The following is a 21,876-nucleotide window of genomic DNA, read 5'->3' as shown; positions in this document are numbered from 1 at the left end:
CTCCTCCTCCTCCTCCTCCTCCTCCTCACTCGATGATGCTGAAATCTTTTGTACTCTTTGATTTCTGTTTTTCTGAAGCAGAAACCATTAAAGCTCTGCACTTGTACTGGTGACCTTCACCTCTGACCCTTGTAGATCCTCCTGTTTGATAGAGCTTTGAGTTCTTCATTTCTGCCCTTGATTAAATTAATGTATGGAACCAATAAAATATCAGTTTTCACTTTAAAGGATGCCGTGCGCTTTACTTCCTGAATGATGCACACACCAGGGTCCGCCAGAGGGAGCAGGACTGGGGAGGGTTGGGGAAAGCCTTTAGCTAAGATTCTCTTATTTTAATGTAAATCTTTTGTTTGTTTTATTGTTGAGACTAAAAGTGAAATTAAATGTTTTAATTAAATGAAGCAGAAGAAATGTGCATACTGTCACAGTGAAGAGGGGACAAAGCATCAGACATCAGCATGCAAATCAAGACAGAGGCTGGTTTAGCATGGCTAGTGTGTTCAGCATTGACCTCCACTGTGTTAGAAGTGGAGTTTTTCTGTAGAGTTTTATTGTAAAAGGATCATTAAAATAATATACATCATCCAAAATTACGTCATTTTTAAATGTATTAATAAATTAGGAAATTACCAACGGCATCCTTACTGTAATACAGTTTGCTGTTTACTGTCAGCTTACAGCTCTCAATCAAGCTTAGACTTCATAAGAAGGTTTGGGCAGCTCTGATTTAAAGGCACAGCTGATGCCAAAGTGAAAATCCTGTCGCCATTTTCTCCCTCTTTACTTGTTTCAAACATTGATGAGTTTCTTTCATCTGTTGAGCGTCAAAAGAAGATACTTTGAAGAATGTTGGAAACCAGTACCGCTGACTTCCATAGGAAGTCAATACTATTGGAAGTCAATGGTTGGTGAGGGTGTCTCAGTGGTCAGCACTGTGGCCTCACAGCAAGAAGGTCGCTAGTTCAAGTCCCGGTTGGGTCAGTTGGTGTTTCTGTGTGGAGTTTGCATGTTCTCCTCGTGTTGGTGTGGGTTTCCTCCGGGTGCTCCGGTTTCCCCCACAGTCCAAACACATGCGCTATAGGGGAATTTATCAACTAAATTTGCCATAGTGTAAATGATGTGTATGGGTGTTTCCCAGTACAGGGTTGCAGCTGGAAAGGCATCTGCTGTGTAAAACATATGGTGGAACATTGGCGATTCATTCCGCTGTGGCGACCCCAGATGAATAAAGGAAAAGGAATAAATGAATGTATTAAAACTGTCATTTAAATAAATGTTATTTTAGTTCTTATGTTAGTTGGCGGTTCATTCTGCTGTGGCAACTCGTAATGAATAAAGGGACTAAGCTGAAGGAAAATAAATGAATGAATGGAAGTCAGTGGTTACCCGTTCCCAACATTCTTCAAAGTATCGTTTATTTAAGAAGAAAAATATGAGGGAGAAGTGAACGATGACTGAATTTATTATTATTATTATTATTATTATATAATTATTACTTTTTTTGGGGGGGGGGGTGAACTGTCCCTTTAGATTAATACTTTAATTATACATAATTAAATATATATATATATATATATATATATATTTTTTTTTTTTTTTTTACAAATGATTTAAAGAAACTCAACATTATAATTCAGATCTTTTCATTAATAGCTGAAGTCAAAGTTTTTCTGAAAATGTCTTCATATTTCTCAGTTCTGGGTTTGTCTGAACGAGTTTTCAGAATTTATATCACAAGTTGAATTTCTCTGTTTTTATTTTATGTTGCGTAATTCATAATTTTTCTGATATTTTTCAGAATATCGTTTTATTAAACATTTTCCTGAATTTAAATCTTGCTATTATTTTATTCTATTTTATTTTATTTTTGTCAGTTTATGTGTGGTCATTCATAAATAAGGTATTTATATACACCATAATTCAGAAGTTTCCAGAATTGAACATTATAGATGTCTCTAGTTTGAGTTTTGTCTCGTAGTTCTGAATTTTTGTCTTGCAAATTTTGGATTTTTCTAAATTTTAAGATTTTTTATCTCACAATTCTGAATGAACATTTTCTATTAATTATTCATTCATTTTCTTTTCGGCTTAGTCCCTTTATTAATCAGGGGTCGCCACAGCAGAATGAACTGCCAACTTCTCCAGCATATGTTTTACACAGTGGATGCCCTTCCAGCAGCAACCCATCACTGGGAAACACCCATACACACTCATTCACACACACTCATGCACTATGGTCAGTTTAGTTCATCAGTTTCCCTATAGCACATGTGTTTAGACTGTGGGGTAAACCGGAGCACCTGGAGGAAACCCACACCAACACGGGGAGAACATGCACACTCCACACAAATGCAATTGTGCTGACCACTGAGCCACCATGATGCTTTTGCAATAATGTCTATATATATATATCTATATTTTCCTCAGTTTTTTCCTCCGATTTTCTTTTTTTGCTATAAAACATTTTAAAGCGCGTCTCATTAAAATAAAGATAATGTTTATTAATTAATAAATGTGTGTTAAAGTCACATTATTCTGTTTTTCATTATTCCTGCATGTGGTGTTGGGCGCTTTAAATGATTCTTGCATCAGTAAGACAGATTTATTCGTTTATTTTGTGCGTTTGTTTGTGTGTAAGTAAGTAATGTGTATTTATATAGGGGAATTACCAACCATCATCACACATGACGTCACGCGGGTTGAACCGCACATAGCGGTTGCAAAAAGAGACCGGCTGCAATAGTAAACGTGGTGTTGTGCGGTGGGATGCCAAAATCGAAAGTCCAAAAGTAGAAAAACGTAACATTTAGCGTACACCACACTGCTTTAATGCCAACTGCAGACGTCTTTGGCTAAAAGGGAGCTGAATGGAGTGAGGACCTCATTATAAATGCTGGACTCTGCAGTTGTCATGTTATATCAGGTGAGTTCCCGCTATGCTGAATCAGACACATCTCTGGTTTTTGATTGCAGCAATGATTTCAGCAGAAACAGTTACACATGGTGAATTAAACTGCGCACACTGAATGCTAAGAATGAAATGTAAACATGTGCGTTCACATACCCTGCTGTACAGGTGCAGTTCGCTGTCAGAAGGCAGTTGTTCTGCGTGTTGATGATTTATTACCCAGGCCTTGTACAGGGTGGGGATGGGGACGATTGGGAGGCCATGATGGGTAAGAGCTGACAGAGGGTCTTTGGCCAGGACACCGAGGTTACACCCCTACTCTTTACCAGAAGTGTCATTAGATTTTTAATAAGCACAGAGAGTCATGACCTCGGTTTAACATCTCATCTGAAAGACAGCGCTCACTGACAGTAGTGTCCCCTTCACTATACTGGGACATTAGGACTCACACAGACCGCAGGTTGAGTGCCCCCTGCTGGCCTCGCTACATCACTGCCAACAGCAGCCTAGTGTTCCCATGTGGTCTCCCATCCAGCTACTGGCCAGACCCAGCCCTGCTCATCTTCAGTGAGTAACTGGTCTTGAGCTGCAGGGCGATACGGCTGTGTTTGTTGTTTCAAATCCCAAACGTGAGTCTATTTGTCCATTAAATGGTTAAATAAATAGCTAAAATCATCAAGTCATGAGTTATTTAATTCCTGTTATCATGTGCAATATTCGACTGTCGTTATATTCTGGACTGGTTTGAACACTGAGCTTGAAAATCCCTTTAATATCTCATATTCTCATATTTTCTCCTCAATAAGAAGCGGATTTCTCGGAGTTTAATCTTTCAGTTCAGTGACATTTATTTCAGATCGTCTCTGCTGGACTGAAGCGCTCAGAATAACATTATCAAATGGCATTTCTGTATCAGTTCGACTCAGTGAATGTCCTATAATACTGAGGGTGAATGTTACTGAAGCAGAAAACTCTGAGTTTACTGACATCTTCCGACAGCTTCGACGCAAGGCACGTATTGTCTAGTTTCTTTGTCAGGTTTTACAGTAATTCTGCTTTAAAACAGGGATTGCTGGTCACTTACGTTTTAATTATAACTAATTATTTAGTCTATTCTACGTTTTTAAACAACAACAACAACAACAAAAATACGATCAATATAAATGAGGAATTGTTACGTGGCGACTGTTACCTTTCTCTGCGCTGCTGCTGGTGAACCAATCACAGCAATATGCGTTGATCGGAAATTAATTGAGGATGAATCTTGTGCGATACAGCTGTCATCTGTTTTATTGTCATACACGAATGAACAAGAAATTAAACGTTGTACGTTTCAGTATTTTCATATAGGAAAATGAGAACATTTTAGAGATTTCAATCGATTATAGCCGAAATCAACGCTAGAGTTGTGGGGTATGTAGTTTACAGAGAAGTCTCATTCTAATTGGCCGCGGCTGCTCACGTGACTTTCCTCCTGTCACACGTGGGTTGGATTTTTTCCTGTGGCGCGGAATTGTCATCTCCTCACACGTTTTCAACAAGTTAATTTTCTCCAATATGAGGTTTTATAATCATAATCAGTGTTAATAATCGGACAGAGAGTGTGTGAAGCGCACGATGACGCAGAAAAAGCCGCTAGAGGTGCGCTTTGTGCCCGATGAAGATGTTCTGGATCATATTGTGGAGAAACAGCAAGGTAAAAGCGCCTCAGCGTGTCATTTATATATTTAATATTAATATCGACATAATGTAAGTGTGTAAGTGCTGTAGACAGTCAACATAGAGAGTTTAGAAACTTATAAACATTATAAATGACCATATAAACATCTGTTAGAACTATTTTCAGTAGTTTAGTCTGATAGTGTTGAATCAGGATGATGATATTTATATGATACATAAGTATTGACAAGTATAAGTATTGATAAGTATTGACAATATATATACACACATCATTTTATATTATAATTTTTATATTGTCATACGCTTTAGACAAAATCTGCTAAATGACTAAATGTAATAATATATATTGTCAGCTGTATATATATATATATATATATATATATATATATATATATATATATATAGAACAGAAAAGATAACATGTCTTCAATAGTATATATAGTCTCTTTATTTTTAGTCAACAAAATACCGACATTATCACTTCAGAAGAGTAAAAAATCTATATTTGGTAGGAAAAATGCACAATAATGTCAAAAAATGAAATAAAAAAAATAATAATTAAGCAAGAAATGAGGAAATTAAGCTCTAAATGATAACATATTTACAATTTAAAGGAAATTCCTGTAAGATCATTATAGAATTAAACAAATACTAACATTTTACTAAAACACACACCAAATAAATCCAGCAAATATTTGGTGTATGTTTTAATTCTGTAGTTTAAGGTAGGGCTGGGCAATATGGCAAAACAGCTATCTCAATCATTGTTTTCCATATTGAATGATAGCGATATATATTACGATATAAGTTGTTTGTTGCACCACAACAATGACTGAAGCCACGAAACTAGAGGGTCCATTAAGTGGCATAACATTTTCGGTGGTCGAAAATTCGGTGCATCTCTAATATCAACACACTTAGATTCCCATTGTTGCACATTTCAGCTTTGTGATTGTCTCTTAAATTAATATAGAGTAAAAAAGTCCAGAGCTTATTGTTATTGACATACATTTTACTGTGATTCGATATAATACTGTTTATCGGCGCAGCCCTAGTTCAATGTCACTGTAAGCAGAATCCTAGTGTCTTGAAGAATATCTAGTCTAATATTATTTGCTGTCATCATGACAAAGAGAAAATAAATCAGTGATTAGAGATGAATTATTAACACTATTATCTCTGTTAAACATCACTTGGGAAAGACTAAAAGTTTGATAGGTGGTCTCCTAACGCTGCCTTCAGCTGTGTGTGTGAAGAGATGATTATTAATCATAAACTAATACGAATCTCCCGCTGATCTCTGCAGACACAAAGGCAGTGAACGGATCCGTGCAGACGCTGGTGATCCTGAAAACCACTCAGAAAAGCAAGAGATCAGCTGAGGAGGATGATGATGATGAAGATGAGGAGGTGTTCAGTGAGCAGCAGTATGTGGAGGCGCTCTGCACTGCAGAAACAGGTGAACACACACACACACACACACACACTGCTAATAATGCTTTTATTATCATGCTTTTAATTATTATTTTGTCTAATTCAAGAAGTATTTTCCAGACCAGTTAAACATATTTGGATCTCATTCACTAACTGTGTGTACGCACAAATTTATGCAGACACCTTCACAAATAAATCCTGTTTATCATAACTTTTGTACTAAAAATTGTTCTAAATCTATGAAGAAATTGAAGAATGGCTGATACCACACCTGCACAATAGTCATGTACACTCATGGGTTTATAAACATGTATAAAGAACACTACGCATTATAAGATATCTTTTTTCTGATAACTAGACATTAAATATATACACTCACTGGCCACTTTATTAGGTACACCTGTCCAACTGCTCGTTAACACAAATTTCTATTCAGCCAATCAGATGACAACAGCTCACTGCATTTAGGCATGTAGACATGGTCAAGATGATCTGCTGCAGGTCAAAGTGAGCATCAGAATGGGGAAGAAAGGGGATTTAAGAGATGCTGAACGTGGCATGGTTGTTGGTGCCAGACGGGCTGCTCTGAGTATTTCAGAAACTGCTGATCTACTGGGATTTTCACGCACAACCATCTCTAGGGTTTACAGAGAATGGTCCGACAAGGAGGAAATATCCAGTGAGCGGCAGTTCTGTGGGCGCAAATGCCTTGTTGATGCCAGAGGTCAGAGGAGAATGGCCAGACTGGTTCCAGCTGATAGAAAGGCAACAGTAACTCAAATAAGCACTCGTTACAACCGAGGTCTGCAGAAGAGCATCTCTGAACACACAACACGTCCAACCTTGAGGCGGATGGGCTACAGCAGCAGAAGACCACACCGGGTGCCGCTCCTGTCAGCTAAGAACAGGAAACTGAGGCTACAATTCACACAGGCTCACCAAAACTGGACAATAGAAGATTGGAGAAACGTTGCCTGGTCTGATGAGTCTCCATTTCTGCTGACACATTCGGATGCTCGGCTCACAATTTGGCCTCAACAACATGAAAGCATGGATCCATCCTGCCTTGTATCAGCGGTTCAGGCTGCTGGTGGTGGTGTAATGGTGTGGGGGAGATTTTCTTTGGGTCCATTAGTACCAATTGAGCATGGTGTCAACACCACAGCCTACCTGAGTATTGTTGCTGACCATGTCCATCCCTTTATGAGCACAGTGTCTCCATCTTCTGATGGCTACTTCCAGCAGGATAACGCACCATGTCATAAAGCACCAATCATCTCAGACTGGTTTCTTGAACATGACAATGAGTTCACTGTACTCAAATGGCCTCCACAGTCACCAGAGCTCAATCCAATAGAGCACCTTTGGGATGTGGTGGAACGGGAGATTGGCATCATGGATGTGCAGCCGACAAATCTGCAGCAACTGTGTGATGCTATCATGTCAATATGGAGCAAAATCTCTGAGGAATATTTCCAGTAGCTTGTTGAATCTCTGACATGAAGGATTAAGGCAGTTCTGAAGGCTTAAGGGGGTCTGAACCGGTATTAGTGAGGTGTACCTAATAAAGTCTCTTTGTGTGTGTGTATATATATATATATATATATATATATATATATATATATATATATATATATATATATATATATATATATATATATATATATATATATATATATATATATATATAATGTGTTTTAAAATGAAGAATGCATGGTTGTGAATGTTGTGTTGTTGTTTGTGATCAGATGAGTGTGAGAGCGCTGGTGGATCCTCCGTCTTCTCCTTCCAGACCATCAAACGCAGGAATAAAATGGCTCAGATGGGTGAGATTATTATTCTTCATTGCTATGTATATTATATTATGATGAGAATCATTACCGGGGCCTCGTTTCAGAAAGGAGGTTAAGTGAAAACTCAGAGTTTGTTAACCCTGAAATGAGAGAAACTCTGGGTTTTCCATTTCAAAATGGCAGATTTGTCAGACTGGAGAAAGCAGAGTAAGTCAAGCCTGTTTCTGAAAGAGAGGTAACTTTAACTCAGAGTCAGTTACTGTGGTAAATTACTAACCTGGTCAGGAGCTGGTTTTATTCTCTACACTCAGAGTTTCTGTCGGTCTCCTCCCCTTTTTAAAGATGAAGCGGTATTTCTCTTAGCTTTACGTTTCTACTCACCTATTTTAATGTGTATTTTGGATATGCGCATAAAAAAATATTGATGGAAACACCAAGATGCACATAACTTTTAAAAATAGGCATAAAAACACATCTGCGCTTAACTGAGTAGGAGAAACTCTTTATTCGATCAGAAAAGATGTGTATAAACTACGATGGAAACACTTACTAAACAAAGTCCAGTCTGTGTATTACAAAGGTCATGTGATGTTGTTATAAGAGATCATGTGATGATGAAAATGTGTGTGAATGGACAAATCAGCAGGCTGAGCACACTGTAGAACATCTGAACTGTTGATTTGGTCATTATAAAACACCATAACCGTTTCAGGATTAGTGTTATTATATTATTAATGTCCTCCAGAGCGTGTCAAGAGCGTCTGTGATCCACCTTTCACGCCTTCAAACGCCACCATGCGTTTATTGTGTGTCAGGATTGTCCTCTGAGGCGAGTCATTTATTAAATAAAGAAAAGATTCGCACAGCTTCTCCTGGTTTGAACCTCCTTACTGAAACAGGCCCAATGTCTCATGTTTGGGTTTTGTGTGTGTGTGTGTGTGTGTGTGTGTGTGTGTGTGTGTGTGTGTGTGTGTGTGTGTGTGTGTGTGTGTGTGTGTGTGTGTGTGTGTGTATTTTTGTATATTTTGTTTGTGTATGTTTTGTCTGTCTGTCTGTCTCTCTCACTGTATGTGTTGTGTGTGTGTTTTGTGTATGTGTTTTGTCTGTATGTGTATATGTGGTTTTGTTTGTGTTTGGCGTGCGAGCGTGTGTGTGTTTTGTGTACATGTATTTTTTGTGTTTATGTGTGTTTTGTGTGGGTGTGTATGTGTGTGTGTCTGTGTTTGTTTCACGTGTGTGTTTTATTTGTGTGTGTGTGTGTGTGTGTGCAGCATCTGAATTGGCTCGTACTCCAGGTAAGAGTGTGAGCTTCTGCACAGACGCCGCCGCTGAAGACTCCAGCAAAAGTGAGTCTGGTTTATTTCTGTCAATCATTCTTCAAACATTCTCCAGTGTGTTTCCTCTGAAGTGTGACTCTGCTGTTCTGTGTTCATCCTCTGCAGAATCAGCCGCTCTGAATAAAACCCCTCAGAAGGTGAACACACACGGTTATTCTGCATTTAAACACACACACACACACACACACACACACACACACACACACACACACACACACACACACGTACATTTGTTGATTGTGTCGTGCTGATGTGTGTGTGTGTTGTGTTGTGCCCAGGGCAAGAAGGTTCAGTTCATCTCCACAACACCACACCGGCTGCGCAAGAGACTCTCAGGTCAGACTGCTCACGACACACACTGAACACAGAGAAGATCTACACACACTTCATGCAATATTTCACTATATATACTAATGAAATGGACATGTGTGATCCAGAGTTAAGCACACACAAACGCATATCAGAACATCATGTGTTCAGGCTTACAGATCAACACACATTCATGAATAACAGTATATGAAGAGTTCAGATGCTCAACGCCACTTCACCATCTGAGCTAGTGACACCGAGTGAATGCTTTAGGCACATGTACATGTTCAACAAATATTTTAGCTTCAAATCCTCTAAATGTCAGCGTCAGCACATTCAGAAATAACAGTTTGTAGGTAAACGCCGCTAAACACCACTTGCCTTTGACAGCAAAAGCCGCTATATCCCGAGAACCAATCAGAAGGTGCGAATTGAATCATATGTGTGTAATGTAGCCGCGCGCTGATACGCCGGCTTTATGAGGAGACTGCTGTATTACGCTTCTGATTTAGAGTTTAAAAGACGGAGTTTGATGAACTGGATGAGCCTGTCTGACTGTCAGTGACTGGCAAATGAAAACGTCCCTTACCTCAAACTCTGAGCATTATTAGACACAGAAACACACTGTACAGTCAGAAGTGTAGCATGCGTTCATAACGTTGTTTTGCGCAGCGACGCTACTTTGAATGAGTCTGATTTACTAGACATTAAACAGCAACTCAATTTTATAAGAGGGAGTTAAGATGCTGTTCTTTTATCCTGCATGGATGCTATGAGGAGAAACAAGAGACGATAAAGAGACCGAGACTGAGAGTATAGTGAGGATGAATGAATGAATGACAGCTCTAAACGTGTCTGAGAGACGTCCTCTTTTAGCACAGTAGACGTATCTTGTGTTTTGCTAATGTAAGCTCTTTTTAAAAGATAATAATGTATAAAACTCCATTATTTATATGACTTCATATACGTCTGATAAGCTTTTAATATTAATGGACAATGCACAGATATTGATGTTTCACAGTGTTTTACACTACATTATTGAACATAACAAGCTTGTTTACACTGTTTACACTGTTTACATTGCTCTACTTACATTAAATCTAAATCCCAGATATCAGAAATGACAACAGATTCAGATTTAATTCATGTTTATTTTAATGTTATTGATTAATGTGCTGACTTGACAGATTTCATTCATTATTTTCCTTCTGCTTAGTCTCTGGGTTATCAGGGGTTACCACAGTGGAATGAACCGCCACTTACTTGACAGATTTCTGTATTTTTAATATCAGGTGGTCTGTGTAATGTGTTTTATGTTTGGTAAAATAATCTCTAAATGCATCTTTAGTTATTTTTAGCCAGTTACACTGTCTTGTCCCAACAGGTGGATTTAGAGGTTTTTGCATAAAAAGCAGAAGTGGATTCAGCTGGTGTTGATGCCAAAGAAAATTAACCTTGTTAAAAACCAAAGAATTGTCTAAAGTGAGATTTATGAAAAAATAATAATAATTTACCAGCTAATAACCTTATCATTACCTATAAAATGAATCTTCTGAACCTAATCAGAGGAGCCTGATAGAAAATGCTGATGTACAGGAAAAGAGCTCTGATGGATTTGGAGGGTTTTGCATCTGAACTCTTCATATTTATCAAAGCAAATTTGTTTTTACAGTAAAGACCAACAAGAATGTAGGGAAAAAAAGCAAATTAAAATGCATTTAGACAAACTAATTAAAGTCTTATAATTAAAGAGCCCCTATTATACATGAAATAGGGTCATATGTAGGTTGTAAGGGTCTCCAACAACAGTCTAATGTGCATGCAAGGTCAAAAAACACTTTGATGGTCTTATAATCTGCATTTACTTTTACATAATTATCCCAACAACTCCCATATGAATCGTTCAGCGATTCATTTGTACCCAAACCCCTCCTCAGCGCCAAGCTAATCTGCGCTGATTGGACCAATGACAGCCTGCTGCGATTGGTCGACAGTGACAGGCTTCAGCGCGAGATAGAGTGAAATGCCCAGCTGCTAATCAACTATATAAAAGTAGTCACAGTGCATACACGCTTCATAGTGTAAGGCTTTTTTCACACACACACACACACACACACACACACACACACACACACAACCCTCCTCAGAAGAACTGGGGAGATTGACGCGAGTCTCCTAGCCGTCACACACTCTACCTGCTCTTTCTCTCTCTCTCTCTCTCTCTCACACACACACACACACACACACACACACAAAACGCTCCTCAGAAGAACTAGGGAGAGCGACACGAGTCTCCTGTCTCCTAGCCCCTAGCCGTCACACACTCGACCTGCTCTTTTTCTCTCTCTCTCACACACACACACACACACACACACACACAAAACGCTCCTCAGAAGAACTAGGGAGAGCGACACGAGTCTCCTGTCTCCTAGCCCCTAGGCGTCACACACTCGACCTGCTCTTTTTCTCACACACACACATCACGCTCCTCCTCAGAACTAGGGAGATCGACACGAGTCTCCTGTCTCCTAGCTTACGATCGCCATAGCAACGACAAACGGCAGTGGAACTCGAGCTCACAAAAGCATTTAACGTTAAATCCGTAAACAAAGCGGCACGCGTCGCGTTTTTAACGTGGCTTACATGCGATAAGAGAATATAAAGAGTAACCGCGTGTACTGTACCAGGTTAACAAGTAACAAAACACAATAAATACATAATTTGCAAGTTAAACGAGGCAACAATTTTAATCGCACTTACTTACACTAGTGAATAAACCTCAACCACTGACTCTTCACAGTTTCATCTTTGGGTAGAGACTGTCAATATTATCCATCTGAGCACAGCGTGACTTCATTGGACCGGCGGCGTCTGTGTGTGTGTGTCTAGTGTTTTTTCTGTGTTAGTGGGCGGGGCCGCAGGTTTCAAATCTCCCGGGTTTGCGCGCTTAACTACTGGCGAGGCTTGTGTTTCGTAGCTGCGTCATCGCGAAACACCTAATGACTCGTTATCAAGACGACTCGTTTGAAGCACTATGAGTCGACTCTTTTATAGATGAATCAATAGTTTTAAACACTGTACACTTACAGATTTAAGCCTTAGCTGGATATTTCACTTCACTTAGAGCTGTGTTACACACTACATGGAAGGGCATTTTCAAAAACCCATAATATGGGCTCTTTAAACACAACAGTTTGTGTTTGATCAATTTAATTGTTTCTGAATATTTAGTTTGATTTATTTCTTATGTGCGCGCGCGTGTGTGTGTGTGCGCGCGCGTGTGTGTGTGCGCGCGCGTGTGTGCGTGTGTGTGTGTGTGTGTGTGTGTGAATGTATGTGTTGTTTCCTGTTCTCTGTGTATCTCAGTTTAACAGTGTGAGTTTGTGTGTGTATCCAGCTCCAGCTCTGCGTTCAGACAGTGAGAGTGATTTCTCTCCGTCAAACTCTGAGGATGAAGAAGATGAAGAACACACTCAGCCCAAAACCCCCAGCAAACACACACCAGCGGCAGCAGCGGCTGCGCTCTACAAAACACCCAGTAAGAAGAGCAAGAAGACAGCTGAGGTGAGACCCTCGTCCTCTCTGTGTGTGTGTGTGTGTGTGTGTGTGTGTGTGTGTTTGTGTTTGAGATAAAACACCTCAACTTTAATAATTGTGTGTGTGTGTGTGTGTGTGTGTGTGTGTGTGTGTGTGTGTGTGTGTGTCCTGCAGAGTGATCTGGTGGAGGAGTATTTCCAGGCTCACAGCAGCTCTAAAGTGTTGACGTCTGACCGCACGCTGCAGAGGCTACACACACCACAGCTGGACCGGGTCAGAGCAACACTGCTGATCATTCACCAGGAGGATTGATGAGGATTAATGAGGAGGATGATGATGATGATTGAGGTGTGTGTGTGTGTTGTAGGAAACCCTGCTCAGCCTGCTGGGTAAAAACACGCCGCGCTTCGCTGAAGAGATCAATCAACTCAACACTAAACACGAGAAGAACTTCAGACAGTGGATGCTGCAGCTGCGGTCAGTGTGTCAGTGTGTGTGTGTGTGTGTGTGTGTGTGTGTGTGTGTGTGTGTGTGTGCGCGTGTGAGAGAGAGAGTGTGTTTGTTTGAGTGAGAGAGAGCGTGTGTGTGTGTGTTTGTTTCAGTGAGAGAGAGCGTGTGTGTTTGTATGAGTGAGTGAGCAGAGTGTTGTGTGTGTGTGTGTGTGTGTGTGTGTGTGTGTGTGTGCGCGTGTGCGTGTGAGAGAGAGCGTGTGTGTGTGTGTTTGTTTCAGTGAGAGAGAGCGTGTGTGTGTGTGTTTGTTTCAGTGAGAGAGAGCGTGTGTGTTTGTATGAGTGAGTGAGCAGAGTGTTTTGTGTGTGTGTATATGAATGCATCCGTGTTGTGTATGTGTTCATAGTGTTAGTGTGTGTATAAGTGCTTGTGAGTGTGTATATGCATCTGTGTGTGTCAGATGATACGCTGTGTTGATTGCGTATGTGTAACATGCCCTGTTTGTGTGTGTGTAAGACATGCCTGTGTTCATCATGTGTGTGTGTGTGTGTGTGTGTGTGTCCTCCTCCAGCATGGGCTTTAATATCCTCCTGTACGGTCTGGGCTCGAAGCAGCTGCTGCTGGAGAAGTTTCGCTCCTCGATGCTCTCAGATTATGATCATGTGGTGGTCAACGGCTTCTTCCCCAGCATCACACTCAAATCTGTACGCATTCTCCTTACTCCAGAATAATCACACCGTCTGCATAGTTTGTTCTTCAGCAGCAGTTGTTGTTGTTGTTGTTGTTTCAGTAGTATATGTCTCTAGTAGTTCTCTGTGAAGCTCCTGGTGTTTCTGCTGATGCTGTGATGCTCCTGTGTTCTGCAGATCCTGAACAGCATCACGGTGGATGTGTTTGAACACCAGGGAAGTTTCCGGAACCCAGCGGAGCAGATGGACTTCATCATCAGGACCCTCAGAGGAGGTGCATGTTCGTTTCTGACTGATAACAACAACAGAACAGACGAACAGTGACGAGGCGTACAGTAAACAAGATCAAACACTGAGGAATCATTATTTAGAATTATTGTTATTGTACTGTATCCACTGTATATCAGGATTTTGTCATTTAAGGATTGTCACACAAAGCCGAATTAATGAAAGGCAAGACTAAACTACCAAATAGCCTCAGTCAGCTTCAGTAGGGGTGAACTCATCTCTAGGAAAATATGATTTCATAATCCAAAATAAATATAAGAATTGATGTTTAGCCCCTCCCCTTAATCATTAACTCTTCCCCTTCGGTCAAAAGCCCCCCCTTTATCAGAAACCCCTGCCATTTGCCCAGAAGTCCCTCCCCTTTGTCATCAGCCCCTCCTGTTTGGCCAGAAGCCCCTCCCCTTTCATCAACAGCTAAAGCTGCGGTCACACTGGGCTTGTCCTCCCATAGACTTCCATTCATACGCACGCGAATGCGTCAGACCGGAAACGCAGGGTCATGTGTTAAGTTTCGCAGGTCGCTGCGGTGCAAAGTTCAAGCTTGGTGAATTCTGACCTGCGAAATCACATCACTTGACTGCGTGAGACCAATCGAGGATCCAAACAGGACCTCTCTGGACAGAAATTTAAAACATAGAGCAATCGCTTGCTTTTTTAATGTATAATCATCTAGTTTAATCCCGCCCCTTTTCGCAGCGCCGCACGACAGAATTTCGCAAACACAAAGCCCAGTGTGACCGTAGCTTAATCCTGTTTGACCAGAAGCTTCTCCCTCTTAATCAACAGCTACTGCCCTTCATTAGCCCCTCTTATTTGATCAGAAGCCCCTCCTCCTTCATTAGCAGCCCCTTCTGTTTGACCAGAAGCCCCTCCCTCTTCATCAACAACTACTCTCCTTCATCATCAACCCCTCCTGTTTGACCAGAAGCCCCTTCCTCTTTATCAACAACTACTCCCCTTCATCATCAACCCCTCCTGTTTGACCAGAAGCCCCTCCCTCTTCATCAACTACTCCCCTTCATCATCAGCCCCTCCTGTTTGACCAGAAGCCCCTCCCTCTTCATCAACAGCTACTCCCCTTCATCATCAACCCCTCCTGTTTGACCAGAAGCCCCTCCCTTTTCATCAACAGCTACTCCCCTTCATCATCAACCCCTCCTGTTTGACCAGAAGCCTCTCCCTCTTCAACAGCTACTCCCCTTCATCATCAGCCCCTCCCATTTGATCAGAATCCCTTCCTCCTCCATCATCAGCCCCTCCCCTTTTATACCTCAGATATTTAAACCACACTAATTCTTTTCAGAACTCACAGCATTGATACTACAGAATAGTGTAGAGAGACTCTCTTGGTCTGCTTTTATTGTAAGTCAGACATGATAATGAGTTATAGAAAGTCAATAGAGGAGTTGTATTGGTCCGCCTCTTGTGGGTGTGGCTTTCAGATGAAGATGTGTCATGCTCCGCCTCCTCTGGGCGTGGCTTTGTCTTTCCGCCCACTGTAAGTCTTGTGTGTTTCTTTCAGATCCGTCCAATCATGTGTTCCTGATCATCAACAACATCGATGGGCCAATGCTGAGGGGTGACAGGAACCAGCAGGCTCTGGGTCAGCTGGCGGCATTACCCAACATGCACCTGCTGGCCTCCATCGACCACATCAACGCCCCGCTGGGTCAGTGGCACATTCTGGAGGAGCAGTGATGTTTGGGCTGTTCTGAACTGTGTGTGTGTGTGTTTCCTCAGTCTGGGATCATGCTAAGATGAGCATGTTTAACTGGCTGTGGTTCGAGAGCACCACGTACCTCTCGTACACTGAGGAGACGTCTTACGAGAACTCACTGCTGGTGCAGCAGACGGGGGCGCTGGCGCTCAGCTCACTCACACATGTGCTGCGTAGCCTCACACCGAATGCCAGGTATACACACACACACACACACACACTCGCTCACTCTCTCACTCACACACATGTTGATATTGGTGGTTTATGAGGACTCTTCATAGGTGTAATGTATTTTGTACAGTAAATACAGCTTGTTATATGTCCCTCCCAAGCGTCATCCTCCTGCTCTCCCTCGGGAAGCCAATACGGAAGTAACTGAAACTGTAATATATGGAAATTTTGCTAGTCCTGCCTCCATAAGAGAGCAGATTTCTGTTGACCCCACTGTTAAAATGGCCGACTTTACAGCAGAAAAACAGGTGTTTACAGCCTGGTACAAAGAACCATTTTGATGCATATATTCAATTTAATTCATCTTTATTTCTAAAGCGCCTTTACAATGTAGATTGTGTCAAAGCAGCTTCACATAGAAGATTATAGTGAATTGAAAGAGAGTTTCAGTTCAGTTTAGCTCAGTTTAATGTGGTTTAATAATCACTGCTGAGAGTCCAAACACTGAAGAGCAAGTCCATCAATGCGTAGCTCTATAGATCCCAAACCATGCAAGCCAGTGGCGACAGGGAAAAAACTTCACCAATGAGTGAAAAAGGAAAAAAAAACCTTGAGAGAAAACAGACTCAGTTGGGCACGACCATTTCTTATATGGCAAAATGTCTTGTGAAAAGCTGCAGTCTAGGTGCCGGAGGCAGGACATCAGCGAAGATTCGTCTGTCCCTGGAGCACCACAGGAATCAGTCTCATGTTCTCCACTCCTCCATGACCACCACAGCAGCTGCTGAGGATACGGCCTGGTCCAGGATTATGGAAACCTTGGGATCATCTCTTCACAGGCCTTGGATTGCTTCAGTGACTCTGCATAGTCTGAGGGCCTTGGGAAGAGTATCCCGAGGTGGAAATGGAGAATAAAGAAAATAATTAGCGTAGCTGCTGTTCATAGTGTATATAAACAAGATGCGTGGAGCACATTCATGTATCATACCACTAAAAGGTGCACTGAGTGTATGCTTTACTGAACTATGTATGAACTAGAAGTATGTCTGAGCCTCGGACGTTATCAGGAAGGCTATTCCAGAGTTTAGGAGCTATAAATGAGAAGGCTCGACCTCCTTTAATCGACTTTGCTATTCTAGGTACTACCAGAAGCCCTGAGTTTTGAGATCTTAAAGAGCGAGTTGGATTGTAGCGAGACAGAAGATTGGTCAGATAAACAGGAGCTAGATTATTTAAAGCTTTATATGTAAGAAGCAATATTTTAAATTCAATACGAAACTTAACAGGCAGCCAGTGTAAGGAGGATAAAATTGGTGTGATGTGATCAAATTTTCTAGACCTGGTTAGAACTCTGGCAGCTGCATTTTGTACTAGCTGAAGTTTGTTAATAGAGGATGCTGGGCAGCCAGCAAACAGAGCATTACAGTAATCCAGCCTAGAAGTCATAAAAGCATGGACTAGCTTTTCTGCATCTGAGATGGATAGCATACTTCGTAACTTAGCGATATTTCTCAGATGAAAGAAAGCAGTTTTTGTGACATGTGAAATATGAGTTTTGAAAGTTAAATTGCTGTCTAATATGACACCCAGATCTTTTATAGTAGAGCTAACGCTAACTTTGTATCCCTCTAATTGTAGGTCGAGTTGTGAGATCTGCTGTGTACAGGATTTAGGCCCAATAAGTAATAATTCTGTTTGTCTGAGTTTAAGAGAAGATAATTGTTGGTCATCCAGTCTTTAACATCTTTAATACACTCAGTTAGCTTGGACAGTTCTGACGTCTCTATATAGCTAATATTACCCTTCATGACAACTGTGAGAGGGTGAATGTTTTTATAACTCATCCATTTCCTTCATTTTAAGTCTGCATAATTAAGGGCGTGGCCACTTGAGTGACAGCTAGGTCTCCGTCACTTCACCTCAGCTGATTCCGGCTGATTAGCTGCTGAACTCAGCGTATTCATCATATTTTTGTGTTGTGTTATGAGGCTTTACACAGTCAGTTGCCTTTTGTCAATCAATCAGCGCAGATTAGCTTCGCGCTAAGGACGGGTTTGGGTACAAATGAATCACTGAACGATTCATATGGGAGTCGCTGGGATAATTAGGTAAAAATAAATGCAGATTATAAGACCATCAAAGTGTTTTTTGACCTTGCATGCATATTAGACTGTTGTTGGAGACCCTTACAACCTAAATATGACCCTATTTCATGTATAATATGGGCTCTTTAATGTGAAAAGAAACAATTAATTATGATTTTTAAGCATCTTGAATTATGAGGCCACAAGACTTGTTCTCATAATCCACATTAATACAACCAGGTCACACCCATGCCATTATACACATGTATGTCCTTGTAAACCACCAAAACCAGTTATATAGTTTCAGATTGACTGTCCTGTTTTTTTGACAGTTGTAGTGTGTGTGTGTGTGTGTGTGTGTGTCCTGCAGGGGGATCTTCAGATTACTGGCAGAGTTTCAGCTGGAGAACAAGGATAATCCTGCGTACAGCGGTAAACATCAGCGCCGCGCTCAGATTAATGCAGCTCTGCGTGTCCAACACTGATGTGTGTGTGTTTGTGTGTGTTTGTCTCAGGTTTGTCCTTCCAGGATTTCTACCAGCGCTGCCGAGAGTCTTTCCTGGTGAACAGCGACATCACACTGCGCACGCAACTCACCGAGTTCAGAGACCACAAACTCATCCGCAACAAGAAGGTCAGACACACACACACACACACACACACACACATATATATAAATATATATATACATATACATGAACACACATACATGCACGCGCACAAACATACAGTGCTCAGCATAATTGAGTACAGCTCATTTTGAAGATGAATATTGTCCTCCATTTCTCAGTGAATATAGGCAGTGTATTTTGGTGCATTTAAACAAAACAGATTTATTAAACAGATATATTTATTACAATAATAATTTAGTCACCAAACATATTCAGAAATTGAAAGATAATGCAAATAAACTCATGCTAAATATTGCAAAAAAATTACAAACTACAAAATTACAACAAAATTTTTCAGCTTTTTTTTCTTCTCTTGATTTTTCCTCTTTTTAAATCTGTATTTAATATTTTTCTATAACATATAAATGTGGCTGTGCTAGTTTTTGGAGTGTTATCATAAGTTATTTAGTTAGATGAGCTCCAGATTTGGCTTCAGTGCTGACTAATCTAATGTATATGCACTAATATAATAATGTAGAGCTTCTTATTAAACATGAATTTAAAAGAGAGACTAGTGAGGGGTGAACACATATATGCTGAGCACTATATATACACACATACACATTATAGAAAACTCAGAGGTGGGTAGTAATGAGTTACATTACCTTGAGTAACAGATGCTTGTGGAGCACAAAAGTTAAGCACATACAAAATCATAAAACCGAAATCTTCCCTATGAAATGTTCTGCCTTTATGCTTTGTTTTATTTGTTTGCTCGTTACTTCACACTCGTACACAGCGCTTAAGTCCAGCATCTTCACACTGGCTTTAGTCTAGACTAGTGTGGTTGAATGACATTTGTCCTGGGAGCCCTGTACAAATATGGCGGCGCTATTGACGCATGCTCGGGGTCCCTATGTGATATCTAGTGTATATATCTATGAGTTCTCAATACCTCACAATCGATTCTTTATAGAATCGGTTCTCAGTGCCTAAAAATGAATTCTTTTTTTAAAATTGACTCTCAATGCCTCAGAATCTATTCTTTTTTGGAATCAACTCTCGGCTCTCAATGGTTCGGAATCGATTCTTTTTTTGGAATCAACTCTCGGCTTTCAATGCCTCTTAATCGATTCTTTTTTTGGAATCAACTCTCGGCTCTCAATTGATTCTTTTTTTTAAATCAACTCTCGGCTCTCAATGTCTCATAATTGATTCTTTTTTTTTAATCAATGCCTCAAAATCGATTCTTTTTTGGAATCAACTCTCGGCTCTCAATGGTTCGGAATCAATTCTTTTTTTGGAATCAACTCTTGGCTTTCAATGCCTCAGAATCGATTCTTTTTTTGGAATCAACTCTCGGCTTTCAATGCCTCTTAATCGATTCTTTTTTTGGAATCAACTCTCGGCTCTCAATTGATTCTTTTTTTAAATCAACTCTCGGCTCTCAATGTCTCATTGATTCTTTTTTTTTAATCAATGCCTCAAAATCGATTCTTTTTTGGAATCAACTCTGCTCTCAATGCCTCAGACTCCATTCTTTTTTTTAAATCAATGCCTCGGAATCGATTATTTTTTTTGGAATCAACTCTCGGCTTTCAATGCCTCTTAATCGATTCTCTTTTTTGGAATCAACTCTCGGCTTTCAATGCCTCAATTGATTCTTTTTTGGAATCAACTCTCGGCTTTCAATGCCTCAATTGATTCTTTTTTGGAATCAACTCTCGGCTTTCAATGCCTTTTAATCGATTCTTTTTTTAAATCAGCTCTCGGCTCTCAATGCCTCAATTGATTCTTTTTTTTAAATCAGCTCTCTGCTCTCAATGCCTCGAAATCGATTCTTTTTTGGAATCAACTCTCGGCTTTCAATACCTCTTAATCGATTCTTTTTTTGGAATCAACTCTCGGCTCTCAATGCCTCGAAATCGATTCTTTTTTGGAATCAACTCTCGGCTCTCAATGCCTTGGAATAGGAATTGCCTTGGAAACTCAAACTCCGTTCTCAATGCCTTAATTTTCAATGCTTCTGAATCAACTCTCGGCTCTCAATGCTTTGGAGTTGATTCTTTTTTTAAATTGACTCTCGGGTTTTCCAGCCCTCAAAATTGATTCCTTTTTTTATTGAACTCCGTTCTCAACGTCTCAGTTTTCAATGCTTCGAATCAACTTTTAATTCTCAATGACTCAATGCTTCAGAATCGATTCCTTTTTAAACCAACTCTCAATGCCTCAGAATTGATTATTAGAAAAGAGTGTGTGTGTGTGTGAGCAGCTGTTGTTATGTTTCAGGGTGCTGACGGTGTGGAGTATCTGCTGATCCCGGTGGACAACGGGACGCTCTCTGACTTTCTGGAGAAGAACGACGTGGAGTAAAAGATGATGAACTTTCTTATCAACATCATTGATCTGATTGTGTGTTCAAGAATCATCAGGTTTGAGAGTCGACAGCGAGTGTGTGTGTGTGTGTGGCACTTCATTCTGTAGCCCAATCATGTACAGTATTCTGTAAAGCCTTGTAGAATCATAACAATAAATCTTATATGCAGTTCAGAATTTATTTACATAAAAAAATACATTCTCAAATATATCTATACTGTATTAAAGACAAATATATACGCCAATAAAGCAACACAAACCATTGGTACACTTCATTCAGAGGATTAGAAAGAAAACAGATATTCCAAAAACATTGCATTTTGAGCAGGAAAAGGCATCTTGGTAAGAATCAGAGCGAAATGCAAACATGAGGCGTTGACCAAAGAGAAAACAGCTTACACTGAATCACACATAATGCAGTGATCTGTTTAATATGACTGAAATATTGAGATCTGACACATGCAAACACACAATAAACACACATCTGTATTA

At 40.4% G+C, this 21,876-nt stretch overlaps 1 protein-coding gene across 1 annotated transcript; it reads left to right on the top strand.

The window, feature by feature from the left end:
- Positions 1 to 4,401: 4,401 nt before the first annotated feature.
- On the top strand, positions 4,402 to 21,648 carry orc2 (origin recognition complex, subunit 2). The gene is made up of 16 exons (XM_056468271.1): positions 4,402 to 4,604; positions 5,895 to 6,047; positions 7,771 to 7,848; positions 9,087 to 9,161; positions 9,258 to 9,289; positions 9,431 to 9,488; positions 12,859 to 13,025; positions 13,173 to 13,271; positions 13,366 to 13,475; positions 14,020 to 14,152; positions 14,315 to 14,411; positions 15,948 to 16,094; positions 16,166 to 16,337; positions 18,768 to 18,829; positions 18,913 to 19,031; positions 21,298 to 21,648. The coding sequence occupies exons 1-16, from the start codon at positions 4,526 to 4,528 to the stop codon at positions 21,379 to 21,381; spliced, it is 1,665 nt and encodes a 554-aa protein (XP_056324246.1). The 5' UTR covers positions 4,402 to 4,525; the 3' UTR covers positions 21,382 to 21,648.
- The last annotated feature ends 228 nt before the right edge of the window (positions 21,649 to 21,876 follow it).

Source organism: Danio aesculapii, chromosome 11, assembly GCF_903798145.1.
Source record: "Danio aesculapii chromosome 11, fDanAes4.1, whole genome shotgun sequence".
Lineage (NCBI taxonomy): Eukaryota > Metazoa > Chordata > Actinopteri > Cypriniformes > Danionidae > Danio > Danio aesculapii.
The sequence above is the reverse complement of the archived record's forward strand: the minus strand, read 5'-3'. Positions and strand labels throughout refer to the sequence as shown.

Coding starts and splice junctions, on each gene's coding strand:
- orc2 (XM_056468271.1), top strand. CDS start 4,526: ATGACGCAGAAAAAGCCGCTAGAGGTGCGCTTTGTGCCCGATGAAGAT. Junction 4,605..5,894: donor TATTGTGGAGAAACAGCAAG/GTAAAAGCGCCT, acceptor TGATCTCTGCAG/ACACAAAGGCAGTGAACGGA. Junction 9,162..9,257: donor CGCTGAAGACTCCAGCAAAA/GTGAGTCTGGTT, acceptor CATCCTCTGCAG/AATCAGCCGCTCTGAATAAA.